At 36.6% G+C, this 16,308-nt stretch overlaps 1 protein-coding gene across 4 annotated transcripts in view; it reads right to left on the bottom strand.

Moving 5' to 3' along the window:
- The window catches only part of LOC113655489 (Kv channel-interacting protein 2), a 181,416-nt gene that overhangs the window by 6,455 nt on the left and 158,653 nt on the right, over positions 1-16,308 (bottom strand). Inside the window, exon 2 of one of the 4 annotated variants that reach the window (XM_047816897.1) lies at positions 653-748. The exons of the other annotated variants lie outside the window; for them this stretch is intronic. Within the exon in view, the coding sequence (XP_047672853.1) occupies positions 653-748 (96 nt within the window). The remainder of the gene's footprint in view (positions 1-652; positions 749-16,308) is intronic. 4 annotated transcript variants of the gene reach the window in all.

Raw genomic sequence — 16,308 nt, 5'->3', positions numbered from 1 at the left:
TCATTTTCGAGGTGGCAGATCGGATACACAAAGAACATTTTTAGGAGATATAATACATGTATTTATTTTTATGACATGTTGAATCTGTAATTATATGTAGTTTACATTTTTTTAGTTACCAACACAAAATAGACACTTTTGCATTGCTTATAATTCAGAAATCTTTCCAGTCATAACATTTCTTCATTGATATTCAGAATTCAACCTAATCAAACTGTAAATTGAACAAAACCCCATTACCACCACTACCACCACCACCACCACCACCAGTTACCAGTTAGATGTCCTCCAGCACAGCTAAACACTGCTGGACATACAGTACTATCTTAATAACACTTTATTGTGTGACATTCAAATTCTTTGCTATTTGTCAACAACTTAAATCATATATATATATATATATATATATATATATATATATATATATATATATATATATATATATATATATATAAGTATATATATATATATAAAGTCCAAAAATGAATTTTACACACATAAATAAAATATTTAACAGATTTCAGGTTCCCATGACCGTCTCTGCTGTGTGTACATCAGTGAAGAGCCCTGCTGTGAGTATGGATACATTATTGTGGGATTATATGCGGTATTATATAAAGGAAAATGAGTGAGGCAGTGGTGAATCACTTGCATTGACTGACTGAGGGAGTGGCACTGGGCCCACAGCAGGACAGCAGCTTGAGGAACCGCTGTTTAATACTTTTTTTGCTTTGGCTGGGAGTGTTACCTGTAATTCACCAACCATAATAGAGGGTTAGAAAAGACAGAAGGCATGCACACAGATCAGCCTGGGCATGCAAACACACACACACAGAATGCATGCACCACAATGCAATCCACACTCTATTTTCTATAAAGTCCGTATGGGAAAACGGTTCATACGACCCCATGGATGCAAACCAATTTGACCCTGTTTTATGTTTGTGAGAGCAGCCGACACCATTGACCTTGACTTACGGTGATGTGAAGGCTGATTTTGGAACTGAAAACAGTAGTTAAAATTGGGCTGGAGTACTCGACAGCATTGTTTTCTGCTAGACATTCGAAACCTAAAAGATGGAATGCAGCTGACTCTGAGTTTGTTGCCTGAATTCTGTTGATTGGGTTTTAAGATGCTTCAGGTGACAGGCCACATCGTCAAGCAACAGTAGAAGATTAAGGATACAACCAGGGGCGGTTCTAGGATTTCAACTTTAGGGGGTTTAGCCCTAAGTGAGAATTTAAAACAAGAAGAGTTTTATATTATATATTATATGACAACTCTGGTAATAAGAATAGTGACATTGCTTTTGGTTGCCATCTTTACGTCTTTCCGCCGATTAACATTATAGATAAACACCAGCTCTGACTGCGCGTGCACGCATGCTTTTGGTTGCCATCTTTGCGTCTTTCCGCCGATTAACATTATAGATAAACACCAGCTCTGACTGCGCGTGCACGCTGCGCGTACCTGTCCTTTTCTGTTCAAATAAAGCAGACAGCCGAAGACGCACTTTTGAAAGACTACGACACATGCGTGTAAGAGCAAAGAAAAAAAAAATCGCTCTTGGATCAAACTGATAAATAATTTTCTTTCCCATCGATGACATGTCCTGCATTTTAAGGTAATTTTTATTGTTTATTTATGAAAGTAAAAATTATACTTATAGTTTTAGGGTGGCTGAGACCACAGACAGGGGGCTGAAGAAACCATAAAAAAGGTCTAGAACCGCCCCTGGATACAACAATGTGTGTAATTTATTAGATTGGTTTATGCAATCACAGAAGGGCAGCGATGAACATAGCGTATAGTTCCCACCAGTTTGACGACAGGTAGTCCAAGTAGAGAGTAAACCAACAGCTATTTTAAAAAATAGATAGCAATGTGTTGAGTCTCCTACGCTTGTGTTAGAACGACAAACTCAAACGTCCTGTTGTAGGTTTCATGTTAAGTAACAGATGTAAGCAGGTTTTGACCTGGCAGCAGTTGAAATGGAATAGAGCGGTGTTTCTCAAACCAGACCCTTCACAGCTTGTTTTTATTTATTTATTTATTTATTTTGAAATACTCCCTACTGCAGGACCTGAAGTCCTGGGGTTGAGCGGGTATTGATTCAACCCTTTGTATAACCACAAACCATAACCCATCAGGTACTCTATAGTATAGAACTGACTTATCCAGCCTGATACACAAGCTGGGTTCTTTACAACTACTATCTATTCAGGTAAGAGCTCGATCTGGTCTAATTCCATCTACTAGATTTGGCCACAGGGGGAACATATGGAATTTTTTTGGTGTCTTTTTCTCCCACTCAATCTAATTCAGGCGTAGGTGAAACTGGTGAATTGGGAGCAGCAAAAACTGAATGGTTGCAGTAAACATTGAATAATGTTATTAAGTTTTGGCATCTCAGTGGTTAAGGTGTGAGACCTCTGCTTAGAAGGGGATTTTAAATCAAAGGACCACAAAAGCTGCCACTGCTGAGCCCTTGACCTTACTGTGAACAGCTCAGTTGTCTTAATGTATAAATAAGGACATCTGCCAAATACCGTAAATGTAGAGATGCCTACTGAGCATGCCAAGGGGAAAAAGAAATACCATGGGGGCAGGACTCAGCAATTGGGACCTGCCCAACTCTAGCTGACATTGGAAACTGACATGTTAACAGGAATTGAAGTATTTCTACGCACTTTCACAATAGTTATAGAGCCTTCCAAGCACTGGGTGCAAAGTGGGGGGATTTATCCTGCATGGGAATCCATTTTATCACAGGGCACCAAACTGGTTTTCAGCTGCGGCACTCTACTTTAGCTAATCAGACTTCTCGGATGATTTTTTGGGAGGTTGGAGGAACATGAAGAATACAGAGATAATCCACACAGACAACATGCAAAACTCTGCACAGTGATCAACCTGAACTCTGGATCGAACCAAGGACTGGAAAAAGCTTTGTCAAAAAAATGTAAAGCAAGGATTATATATTATGGCAAGTTGCATTATGGCAAGTTGCAACACTAGTTGCATATATGGGCTTTCTCCTACGTTTCAGTTTTTTTTTCTTAATTTGTGAAAAGAAAAGAAAATTGGAACAAGAATTGAAAAGGGAAGTAATGTTAACGTTCTGTACTGATTTTATACAACATGACTAAATGATTAAATGATGATGAGATTTGGTTATTTCTATGGAATGGCCTATACATCTATCCTACTGTATAAGGCAGAATTTGCCTTTAGGGTTAGGGTTAGGGTTAGACTTATTTAAGACTTGCGTTAAAGACAGATTATTGATATGCAGGTTCACATACATACATACATACATACACACAAATCTTCCATATTTTATGCAAAAAGCATGCAGCACATCAATCTGCACTGAATTTTGCTGACCAGGCTTCAAAGAGCATTTTTAAACACTAAAATAAAGCACCACATATTTTCCAACTGGGAAGCCAACAGGATGAACAGGGCTCTCTTTGGTCAAGATGAAGGCCACATAATGTCAAGGTACCCAGTGCATAATTGGTATAATTGGTTAAAAGTCTTAATTAAACAATTTACCTTTTTATTTTCAGTAAAACACACAAGACAAGCCAAAAACACTATGACCCTTGTCTTGGGAGTAGCAGAAGCTGCCAATCCGGATTTTCCATATCACTCGTCACACATGTTCTTCATACTGTACAAGAACAAAAATTCAGGTTTCAGGCCTCGCTTACCCAGAAGGTTGATATGAGATACTATTCAGTTCTTTTATTAAACAAGGTAGCCACATAAACAAGTCTCGGATCAATACAGTCAGTCCTTATACTGGGATTTATTTATTTATACATCTTCTTTAACCGGTTCATCGTCGTCATGGTAGATCCGCATTCTATCCCAGGAATTTTGGGAGTGAGGCAAAAATTCACTCTATTCCGAGTCATATCGCATAGACAATTTTAGCAACATTACACTTTCCCACCATATCTTCAAGGGTCCCAAAGGAAATCCTTGATTATACTGTACAAGGAAAATGTGGAGCAAGCTGAACAAGTTTATAGCTTGAACCAGAGCCCCTGGAGCTTTAAAACAGCAGCACTTACACTAAGATGTAAAGACCTCATGTTAACCAGAACACCAAGAAAAAAAACAAAACAATTTCTTTCATTGAATATAGACATTGTGAAACTCTTGATATGAATAGTTTACAATATTGTTTCAAAAAGAAGGCTTTTAGTGTCCCAGTTAGTGCAAGGGCTCCCAAACATTTTTTGGATTCAGAGACCCATCGGACAATATAATACATTCCACAGGTCCCTACAGTATACTATTAGTAAGATACTTTGACTTTTTAAATATTAAACAGTAGAGCTTTTTATTCCAGAAACTTCCACCATCAAAACCCATTAGGTTCCAAGCTGACATTATAAACAGACGTCGTTGTCGAGTTACAACTCTGCCGGGTAACAACAAGCACTCAATAATATATAAAATAGCTTTGATAATAGTGATATTCACCACTGAACATCATGTACACCACTTTGAGAAGTGTAATCACTTGTGGCTGCTATTCTTCTGCTATGATCTAAACAAATCAGTGAAATCTAAACAAATCAGTTTATGTTCCAGATGACAAATGTGACACATTAGATCACATTGATCTTATTTCTGACCTGGGAAAAACTCTTCAAGAGACATGTCTGCACTAGTGTTCAGTCGGAGAGATAATAAATGGACATGCAGTTGCTCAGATGTGTTCAATTTCAGTTTGGTCAGGATCATGGTAGAAGAATGAATTCACTCTGGTCGTGCATTGCTAGTCACCTGTCAGGATTACGCCCGGACATTTTACCCTTTGGAACATCAGGGGCGTTCCGGCTGTTGCGTCTTGTGCCGTGTGTTTTCCACACCAAAACAACTGAGTCAAAACCACCTGAACGAGGCCACCTGAACCTCTGAAGCAGTTCGCTTGTGTTAAGAAAGCAATCAAATCCAATGGACCAATGATCCAACCATTTTAAAATGACAATGTCTCTAAGAACAGGTGAATTCATACACTGTTGCCTTGATGAATCCTGAACTCCTGCCGAAACTAATATACAGACTACAGCTAAATAGATAGACATGTTGTCGTAATGGGTGACTCTTATGAGTGCATCCCCAGAGATGCACTCTGACCAATGAGAGGACAGTTTACTCACACGTCACTTACTTACGCATGTTTTGGTCCGATTTGAAATTTTGCCACTAAACTAAATTGACCCAAACAGAAAATGCAACACTAACAACTGAAGTCAACTGTTTTAGAACAAAGCACAGATCTACATGTCTGAAAACGCTGTAAGATATGAAACAAAAAGCCACTTTTGCGACTTTTTGCCAATGTGGCAACAATAACTTGATTTTTTTAGTGCTGCTCCAGCGGTTTGAGAGAGATGATATTCTTGAAAGTGTGCTTGAATAAATAACTGATTTAAGGATTGTCATCATTGGTATGTGGCAAAAGAATAATAGACACATTTTAAGCAATTATTTCATTCATTCATTCATTTTCTTATCCGAACTTCTCGGGTCACGGGGAGCCTGTGCCTATCTCAGGCGTCATCGGGCATCAAGGCAGGATACACCCTGGACGGAGTGCCAACCCATCGCAGGGCACACACACACTCTCATTCACTCACACACTACGGACAATTTTCCAGAGATGCCAATCAACCTACCATGCATGTCTTTGGACTGGGGAGGAAACCGGAGTACCCGGAGGAAACCCCCAGGGCACGGGGAGAACATGCAAACTCTACACACACACAAGGCGGAGGCGGGAATCGAACCCCTGACCCTGGAGGTGTGAGGCAAACATGCTAACCACTAAGCCCCCTTATTTCAAGGAGTAATTTATGCATAATAATTGAGATGCTAGAAAATGAACAGCATGAATAAAGAAGCAGAAATATTTTTTTTTAGATATATGCAGCTACAGTAATCAGTCTGGTCAGAAAGTTTCCCACCATACAGCAATTATTGTAGAGTCACAGCTTGCTTTTCTGTTTGCTTTCCAGAGTTAATGCAATGCATGGAGTTGAACTTACTACAAAGACCAAAGCAAATGTTCTCAATATGCAAATGTCCCGATGTGGAAAAATTGTGACAAAATTGTGTATATAATTACAATTCTGCACATAATTTTAACAAAACCGGAATCCGGGTCTATTAATTTTTTTAACATGTCTGAAGTTAAACATTATAGTCATTTACTTAATATATGCTTGTATCTCCCAGGCATTCTTTAAAAATGTTCATTTAACCAGCAACTTTAGCAATCAAATGCCTTTCTGTGCAAAACGTATGCATATTTTTATTTATTTATTATTATTATTATTATTATTATTATTATTATTATTATTATTATTATTATTATTATTATAAGTTGATCATTGGTATCAGTGCATATAGATATTTTGAATCTGCATTAGTTTTCTAACCATATAGTCTCAAAAGTGCCCTAAATTAGTGCAAGGGCGCTCAAAGTTTTGCAGCCAGGGACTTGTCCGATTAGATAGTTTATTCCGCAGAACCACTCGGTTCTGAAGATTCGGAAGAACACAATCTAACGATTCATATATTAGACGTATTGTTCAAGTTTTGTGTAATACACTGTTTTTTTTACTGTCTTTATAGAGCTTTTTCTTTTAGAATTTCCCACCAACAAACCACATCTAGCCCATGTTGATGTTATTTATAGACATAGTTGTTTTTGAGTTTTTGAACCCATTCAAGTCAAGCCCTGAGGTGTAAGGTTTGAGCAAATCGATTTTTGCCTGAAGTCTCTACTGAGAAAGGCTAACATGAAGCCTGACAAATGTGTCAAACAAAATCATATTGATTTCCCATATTTTATTTCCCAGACCTGGTTAAAAACGGATTACATATACACACGGTTGTTCAGATGATGTGTTCGGTTTCAGTTTTGCTCTAAAGCACGGAAGGCGTAAAGCCGAGAAACACTATACTTGGAATGACATCGAGTAACATGATGACCGGTCACAGCTTTTAGTGCCTGAAGGAAATTAAATTACATTTATTCCTGTCATGAGTTGCTGGAAAAGAAGGAAAAGCAATGTTACATGGAGAACTCATTTTGCAACAGGAAAGCTATTAGTCTATAATTGATAATCAGGAACCATTTAGATTCCATTCTAATCTAATGTCATTAAAACTTCATGGATTGTTCTTTGTTAAGGAAATAAATATATTGTATAAAAAGACATACAAAAGTCATCTTTTTCCCCAAATAAGCACACTGCATTTTGATGTTAATCTTTGACATCGGGGCCGGACGTTAATTGTCCATTTAAATTTTTGTTTTGGGGATATCGGCTTTTATCTTACCTCTAGGTGCAAAATCAATTAAGCCCAGAAAATGTAGGAGCCTGAGGGAGCTGCAGACCACTAACAGAATGCCGACTGTCTGCAAGCCCTCCATCTCCCACTCTTCCTTGAAGAACACCTGCATGATGCCCACGCACCACAAAAGTTCTTCCTGTCTTCTTCCGAGGTTGCCTACGTCCCACTGTCTGCCACGTTCACAGCCTCACACACTGTCATTGTTTGTAGCACTCCAGAGACAGGTCTCTACAACCGTCTTCACGCTATTTCTGTTCACCTATCACAGTTACTTGCCTTCCTGCCGTGATCTTTGCGTTGGCTCCCCGAAACCGAGTCTGAAAGAAGAATTATCCTGCAGTCCAATAATAAATCAGCCACAAAGGCAAGGCAGGATGGAAGTTCAAGGTTTAAAATCCACAAGTTTCAAATCTGTGGCTCTGCACGTCTCATTAGTCTCGGTGAGTAAAGGTAGAAACAGTAGACTTGTAGAGTAGACTTCCAGCACACTAATAATCCAGTCTTTCCCCATGTGGATCTCGGTCAGACCTGATTTGATTCTCTCTTTTGTGTTTCACTCTCCTCCTGAGCTTAATTGGGTCACTTTTGTGTTTTTGGAGACTCTGGAGGATTGTGTGTGCCTGGGGGGTGGGGGGTGGGGGGGTTAAAAGGGAGGGCATATGGGCGGGAAAGAGTAGACACTCTGACAGATGCGACACCCTTTATTGCTTCCTCGCTGCCTTATTCTTTCCCAGGCTTTCTGGTCTGCTTGACTCTTGTCTACTTTCCTCAGTGCCATAGCCCACAGGAGAGCGAAGACAAATACACACACACACACATACACACACACCAGCCTCAATATCCTGACACACAGACTATGCCCAGAGGGAACCAATGGTCTGAGCAAAATCTACAAAATAGCTAGAGAATTGTAGAGAGACTAGTAGAGACTTGGAAAGTTATGAGAGAAAACCAATTAGCACTGTACAAAGACAGATTTATTTTTATTACTACAAGTATAGTCTATATAAATAATAATTGCAAGCCCAACCAAAAAGAAATATATATATATATATATATATATATATATATATATATATATATATATATATATATATATATATATATATATATATATGACAGATGTAACACTGAAATGACATCGATACAACATCAAAACAACACTGAAACAATGCCAAAACTACACTGATACAACATCAACACTACACTGAAACAACAGTGAAACAATATTGGAGCCATCACATGGAGCACCAACAATGAAGCGACGCTAAGGCGACCTCAGACAGTGAGAAATGTCTGTTGTCTCAAAATGTGTTAAAAGGATGTGCATAAGTACCTGTTGTGATGTACCAGGTACTGTAACTTATTTATACTTATTGAACCAGTTCTTATTGGGAGTCAGTGTCAGGTACAGATTCTGAGTTTTGAGCCTAAAGTATATTTTGAATGCAACATCAATTTCACCAATCTAGCACAACCCTAGGACAAGCATTTACAGCCCAAGTCTCTTTGGTCATCATTAAGGCCAGTCTGCCTTGGACAACAGCCACACCGATACCCACTGAGGAGATTTCAGCTCAGACATGTCAGACTAATTTTATGCTGGTTTAGCTCATGGGTTCTGACACCCAGACACACACACACAACCTCAGCTGGGAAGTGTAATAACAACTGAGGCAACAAAATGAAAATGAACCCTTCCAGCAGTCAATATAGATACGGTTCCTGGTGTGACCTGAAAGGCACTTTTTCATTTTGGTATTTGTGTTTCAACTGGAAAACAAAAGTGATGGTACTGGAACTCATTTACCAGTTCCCATCATTATAAAGTAATAGGCTTGCATTCAATAATAGGATTTTTTAATTTTATCTTGATCTTGATCTTATTTACATGTAAACATTAATTTATTTGTCTTACGGAAGCACTTCATGCTTCATACAGTGCCAGGATGGATCACAAACAGTGCTACAAGCTACTCTTACAATCTCCTGAGATTTTTTGCACACAAGCTTAACACTAGAACAAACACTGAGTGTGTCCACATGTGTGTGTATCTATGGTTGATTAGTTATTCACTCTGAATTAATCATTTCTCTGCCTTTGGGTTAGAGAGACAGAATCATTTAACTGTTACCAAATTTAGATACCTACCTGCATACTAATCCCACTCAAATTTGATTAAAATGACTGGAGGTGAAGAAAAGACAAGCGAGCTAACAAATGGTCACCATTCTCCCAAATCTGAATAACTTGATTTCAGTTAATGCTTTGAAGAGAGATTGTTCATTTTCTAGGATCATTATGTTCATTTCTTTTTTTTTTTTTTTTTTTTTTCGCATCCTGAGTGTTTCTACAGCACTAAATAATTTTCCCTGGCTCCAAAGGCAGTTTTAAGATGTCCTGCACTGTAATTAAGAACATTTAAAAATTAATTTATTAATTAATTTACCTATTCGTTCCTTAATTAAAGCTAGGCAGCACAATTTTTAATTTTCTATTTATATCATCACAGTCATACTTCTAGAATTTCTAAAATAAAAGACATCTTTGCTATAAACGCTATTTGAAATTTAATCAATTCCTAGTCTGGTATAAATAAATCCTGTATTTTTCAGATCGTTGTTGGTGTATGTGGAGTCAATTTGAATAAATAGTGAATTAAGGTGAACTGATACATGATGACATGTTGTATTAGATTCGGGTTAATGTTTAATGAATGCTTTTAAGATTTTCTTAAAATTTTGAGTAGTTTTAATAGTGAATCTTTTTAATGAAATGAATCTTTACACATAAAAATGCATATATATATATATATGTATATATATATATTATTTTGTAAAAATAATTCCATAAAATTATGTATATTTTTATATTTTAATAGTAAAAAAATATTGTAATATTTGATTATCTAATAATTCCATGTTTTATCACACATATATTATAATGTATTTTTATATTATAATTTCATACACACACACACACACACACACACACACACACACACACATGCAAATGATACACTTATTGAAATATTAAACTATTAAACTATCATATTTAATTAATTATAATAATTATAATTAATTATTTAATTTTATATCTATATCTATATCTATCTATATCTCTATCTATCTATCTATCTATCTATCTATCTATATATATATATATATATATATATATATATATATATATATATATATATATATATATATATACGTATATACGTATATATATATATATACGTATATATATATATATACGTATATATATCTATATATATATATATATACGTATATATATATATATCTATATATATGAAATTATAATATAAAAATACATTATAATATATAAATAAATAAGGAAGCAGGCTTTTCATCAATTCCCGCTCATGCTGACCACAAGGGGGCAGTAAACAGCTACACATTGATGTGTTGATATTGATATGCTTTGTGCCTTGTACTTTGTATACCACACCCGAGCATCTTATTCAAATGTAGTACATAAACAATTAGCAACTTTTAAGACAAGATGAACATATTTTTAGGATGAAATGTCAGTGATTTGATTATGAATGTCTTTTCTCCTATCAGCACATCAACTGTGCCGTATTGTTAGGCTGCGCTAAACAGACACTGTTTATTCTGTTTGAAAAGCTGATCACTGAAGCCCACCTGCTGCACTTACCAAGATGTGAATTCTGTAATTTCCTTTTCTCTGGCTAAAAAAAGCCTAACTGTTATGGTGGAGCCACAGAGACATCCCCTGTTGTATTGTTTTCGCCTTTTCACACCTGCTTTACAGGCTGGGCCGACAAATCTCTGTTAGAGATCTTTGAGATGTCAGAAATGCTTTTATGCTGACTTATGACATGGCTATAATGAAGACTGTTATAAAATTGATCATGGGTAGAGCTGCTAAAATTCAAATAGACAGTTATTTCCCTACAAATCTTTATATTATGGATTTAAGTTTCTATTACTGGCAAAATACAGTATATTAACGTTGAAAAAAAAACATAAGCACAGCTTTCTTTTAGGATAAATCACATAAATCCTTCTTGATTAGCTTAATTATGTATATGTCAGGCAGGTGTGCATGTTAGGGGGGTATAAAAACCATACACTTACAATTTTTAGAAATGAAACTCAAACATGAAAGATCTTACTGCTACACATGGGAATGGAGAAATAATACGTACACCACCTAAAGATGAGGAAAACAAAGACAGTGTAAACACACCATCTGAAGAAGAGGAAATTAGAAACAAGTTAAAACACTCAATGAATGTCAAAATCAAAAGTTAAGAAAGAAATATAAATAAGTCATATATATATAAGAGTCAGGTCAAGATGAAAAATGACAATGTGTACAATGTATGTAGTACAAAGAGTCTAGGAAAGGAACATTTTCAGTGCCCCAAAGAAATCTGGAGGATGTGCTGCTTGGGCCAAAGTATCATTCTAAAATCAATGTGTAAACAAATACAACAAAATCTAGTATATTGTAAATACAAAAGAACCATTTAGTATGTGGTATAAAGTATACACTTGGTGTGGCAACATGTTTTACACAGCAGCTGATGGTAGGTCAACAAGAGAACCTCGTCCAACTCTCTCGACAGAGCTAAAGAAAAGACTGCACTTCAGCACCAGAGACAGCGCCTATCACTTGCAGAGAGCCTGTGAGAAGGACATCGCTACTCAGGTCAAGAACTAAGCCTGTCAAAGCAGAGTTCACACTACAGCCAACCGCTGCTGACCTCGTCACCGGTACCTGCCGACGCTACTTCCCCAGGTCAGGCTTGTCCACTCAGCCAGCCTGCCAAGGTCACTAACTCCCAAGTCTTAAGGTATGTGTCTTCTGCTCACTTCTCGCTCTTTCTTCCCTTTATTTTTGTTTTAAATACAAACTGCTTGCACTTGGTTCACCCACCCCATTGTCCTGTGTGTGTCGGTGTTCACCCTGCAACGATTTAGCATAATGTATAAAACATTATGTATTAATTAGTATATACAAGGACAGTAGTATACGGTACAGACAAGAAGGGTATGGGTACAGAATACGTTCAGGTCTACAGTATTTCAGGACCTGTTCTGTGTAGTAATATACAACTTAGACTAAGCAGAATGTAACATACAATATATAATAAATGATTATGTCTTTATAGATACAGTAGCACTGTCACTATACAGTTTATTGTGTATTCAGGAGTGTACACAATAGATATATAAAATCTAATTTTATTTGTCACATACAAAACAAAATCATACACAGAATGGCATGTAGTGAAATGCTTTGTATGACTGTCCTAAAAAGAAAAACAATAGTATAGTAGAATAGTACAATAAAGATAGAAAGTACAGGTGAAAGTATATCAGAAAAATATACTGTAATAAAATATAAAAAAATATAAAAAAATGTGATGCAGTGATGTGCATGAGTACGAACATATTAGAGCAGTATGTAGCGTAAAGAATATACAGAAGCAGTAAGAAGAACACAATGTTGTTTTATATATAAAATATGTATATATGTAGGATCCAGTAACAATACAATACTATGCTGTAAGCAGGATATAATATACAAGTACGTTAGTATGATGTTATTACAATAATAGACAACCCAGTTACTCACACAATCCTGTGATGCTGTGTAATGAAATTTAGCCAGTTAACACGGGGTCTTTAATATTAGCACACACCTAGTGCATATGCAACACATATTTCCTAACACACAATTTACTCCTAGCGACAGACTACAGGTAAAAGTCTGATAACAAGACTAGGATCAATTTCTACATTTCTCTTCAATGTTGTGCATCGATACCATTAAATCTGACCTCAGGCCTGTTTCTGCTGCCACATTAAAATCCAATGAAGGCTTTATTGCTCTCCTTTGGAAGTTGGAAGTTATAAATAAATGGCAGACTTCCCTAAAGCCTCCTCAAGCAGTGGCAGAATGAGCTGGCTTTTAATTAGTCTGACCTCATATCCTGATGAGGCTCAGTTAGTAATAGGCATGCAGGAATATATCGCCCGGTCTTGAATTATTAATCCCAATCTCAATCTGTGTGTGAAACTGCGTTTGGGGCCGAGATTCAGAATGTGAGCTCATGCACCTGAAGATGGATGATGATTAAATTGATGATTTGTTCAAATGGAATTTTAAATGAAGATATGTGACTGATTTGCATAGCACCATAAAAGCCCTGTCAATTTGGGTGTTTAATTGTGTCTATGCATTTGTGCATGCATTTTAGAAAATGCAAGAGTGCAAATGCAATTCCGTTTTACATACATTTTTCTAAAAAAAAAAAAATAGAAATTTGTTTTCTTTGGCCTTTATGTGCTAATGTGTAATTTGTATAACTTTAGCTCAATTTATTAAGTTAGGACATACGGACATTATCTTCTATCCATGTGCAAATGTTTACTGTAAACTCTGATGGCCACTGATACAGTATGTCTGTCTGAACATATTCAGGTTCTAGGAGAAACCTAGGAGAAAGTATATATCAGAAACTTCACTACAGCACTAACTAGCATCTGACATGTCCAGCGTAGTAGAAGACAGACGGGTCCACGTCAGCTCCTTGACTCACTCCCTGTGCAATAAATCAGATTTTCAACCAGAGAATCAATATCTGTATTATGTAGAGGAAAGGAAATCTTGTATTGTTCTCCACATGGGGCTAGGAGATGAAAAAAAAAACATTTTTAAATCAGATTTTTTTCTTATTTGGTCCATCAATTTGCTTTCCAAGCCGAGATTTTTCATTACAGTCTGAGAATCCAAACAGTTTTTATCAGGGCAGCCAACTGCTGTTCATGCCCATAACAGATTTCTACTAGCAATAAATAAAATGACCAGAAATTTGACATGGAGCTAAATTCATAAAGTATCACTGTTTTGACTTTCAGTTTTAAGCCTAGTTTATCTCCAGGCTTGGGCATGAGGCAGGAATATATCCTGGATGGAATGTCATCCTATCACTATGCACATACGCATTTACTCACACATACAGACAGTTCACCTTGGGAGATAGAAACCAGAGAACCTGTAAAAACCCCATGTGGAAAGATCATAAAAAACTCAAGACAGACAGCAACCTGAGCTCAGGATTTAACCAGGGACTGTGGAGCTGTGAAACAGAAACTCCTCTACTACCTTGTCTTATAAATTAAAAAAGAAAAAGAAAAGAATACAAATCATAAGAATCTGCTGAGGTTTTTCACATGAGTAAATCTAATTAAAACTCTTAAAGCGTATACTTAATCAACATGTACAAGTAATGAACTTGTTTACAGCAGCCTTTATAAATTACTCGTGTCAAACTAATTAAAAGTTAGACCTTTAAATTGCCTGCTTAAATGATACACTAACACAGAGGTAACAAAAAGTACACAAAACTCTAGATGTTTCACTGTCTTATCGGATAACAGTTAAAAGTAATTCCTGACACCCTTAGTAAGGTAACGCCATTAGATTTTAAGGGTAGTTTAACATAGTGGTGCTGTTAAAGTGTGTTATAAAGTGGAGCTCTTACCATTTCCCACACTGGGGCTGAGGCAGTCCTACCTCACACGCTTAGTTTCTATCCAACAAAGTTAGGAGAAAACTTTGTGAAGACATTGCTAGTAGCTAGCATAGTGCTAAATCAACAAAAAACAATGGGTTCCACTACACATAGATCCTAACAAGCCATGCTACAAGACTGCAGCTACATGCTATAAGATGAGCCCTAAATAAAGTCATTCTTTTAACAAAGCCCATTAACGAATGTCTGGACCAGGCACTAAACACTACCCCGTACGGCTAAACTCTTTCTGAAGGACTCAGAGCTGAAGTCCTTGTCTATATCAAGGTCTTGTACTGTATTTGTTTGTTTTTTTGTGTAGGATAGCTATAGTGGGATATGACTATTTGTTTATATATTAAAAAGAATGATTTCACAGTGATACAATACAATACAAATCAAGATTGTACAACACACTGACTGGCAATGAGGCAAGTCTAGAAAAGTTAACGTTAAATGGGTCCAGAAATCAAATTACAAGAAAGAAGATGAATGAGTGTGAAGACTCAGACTTTTGGCCATGTGCCTTTGTTTACGTTCCTCGTCACATGTCTGCCCCGCCTTCGTCTGCTCCTCCCTGTCTCCACACCTGTTCCTAATTGTGTCTCATTGTCTTTTGTATTTAAGTGAGCCGCGTCGCCGAATGCAGCACGGAATCATTAGTTACGTTTAGTCCCTGTTAAGTGTCATCATTTGTATTGTTTTAGTTATCGTCTTTTATTGTGTTGTCGTTATTATTTTATTAAACCCCTTTCGTTTGAAGCTATCCTGCAAACGGGTCTGTCTCCTTCCATCCTGGTTGTGACAATGAGCCATGAGGAATGAGCCAATAATGAACCATGCCATACAATGTACATATAAAGTATGAACTCTGGTCTGGTCTTTTGTGTATTGTCTTGTATCATTTGTTTGCACTGTATTTTGTCTTGTACTGTTTGCTCTAGGTTGCACAGATGCACTTTACATGACTAACTTACATTAAGTCCTTATCTCCGTGTTGTTCTATGTAGCACCATGGTCCAGGAGAAAGGTTGTCTCATTTCACTATGTACTGCATCAGATATATATGTTTAAAATGTCAATAAAAGCTTCTCGACTTCTTGACTTGACAATACTAAGCCTCCACCAACTGACCAGCAAAAGGGTTGAAGTACAAGCAATAGACAACCATATCACTTCCTCATTATTCACTTATTATACATTATTTACTAATAATCAATAATAAACCAGAATGATGCAAAAGATTTACAAAGACAATTTAGAGAAATGACTTCATATGCAAAATAGGAAGAGGAAACACTATTACAATACATTTTTGCTCATTTTTATTGCTAGCCATGGTTAGCTTGG

This window comes from Tachysurus fulvidraco, chromosome 7, assembly GCF_022655615.1.
Source record: "Tachysurus fulvidraco isolate hzauxx_2018 chromosome 7, HZAU_PFXX_2.0, whole genome shotgun sequence".
Classification (NCBI taxonomy): domain Eukaryota; kingdom Metazoa; phylum Chordata; class Actinopteri; order Siluriformes; family Bagridae; genus Tachysurus; species Tachysurus fulvidraco.
The sequence above is the reverse complement of the archived record's forward strand: the minus strand, read 5'-3'. Positions and strand labels throughout refer to the sequence as shown.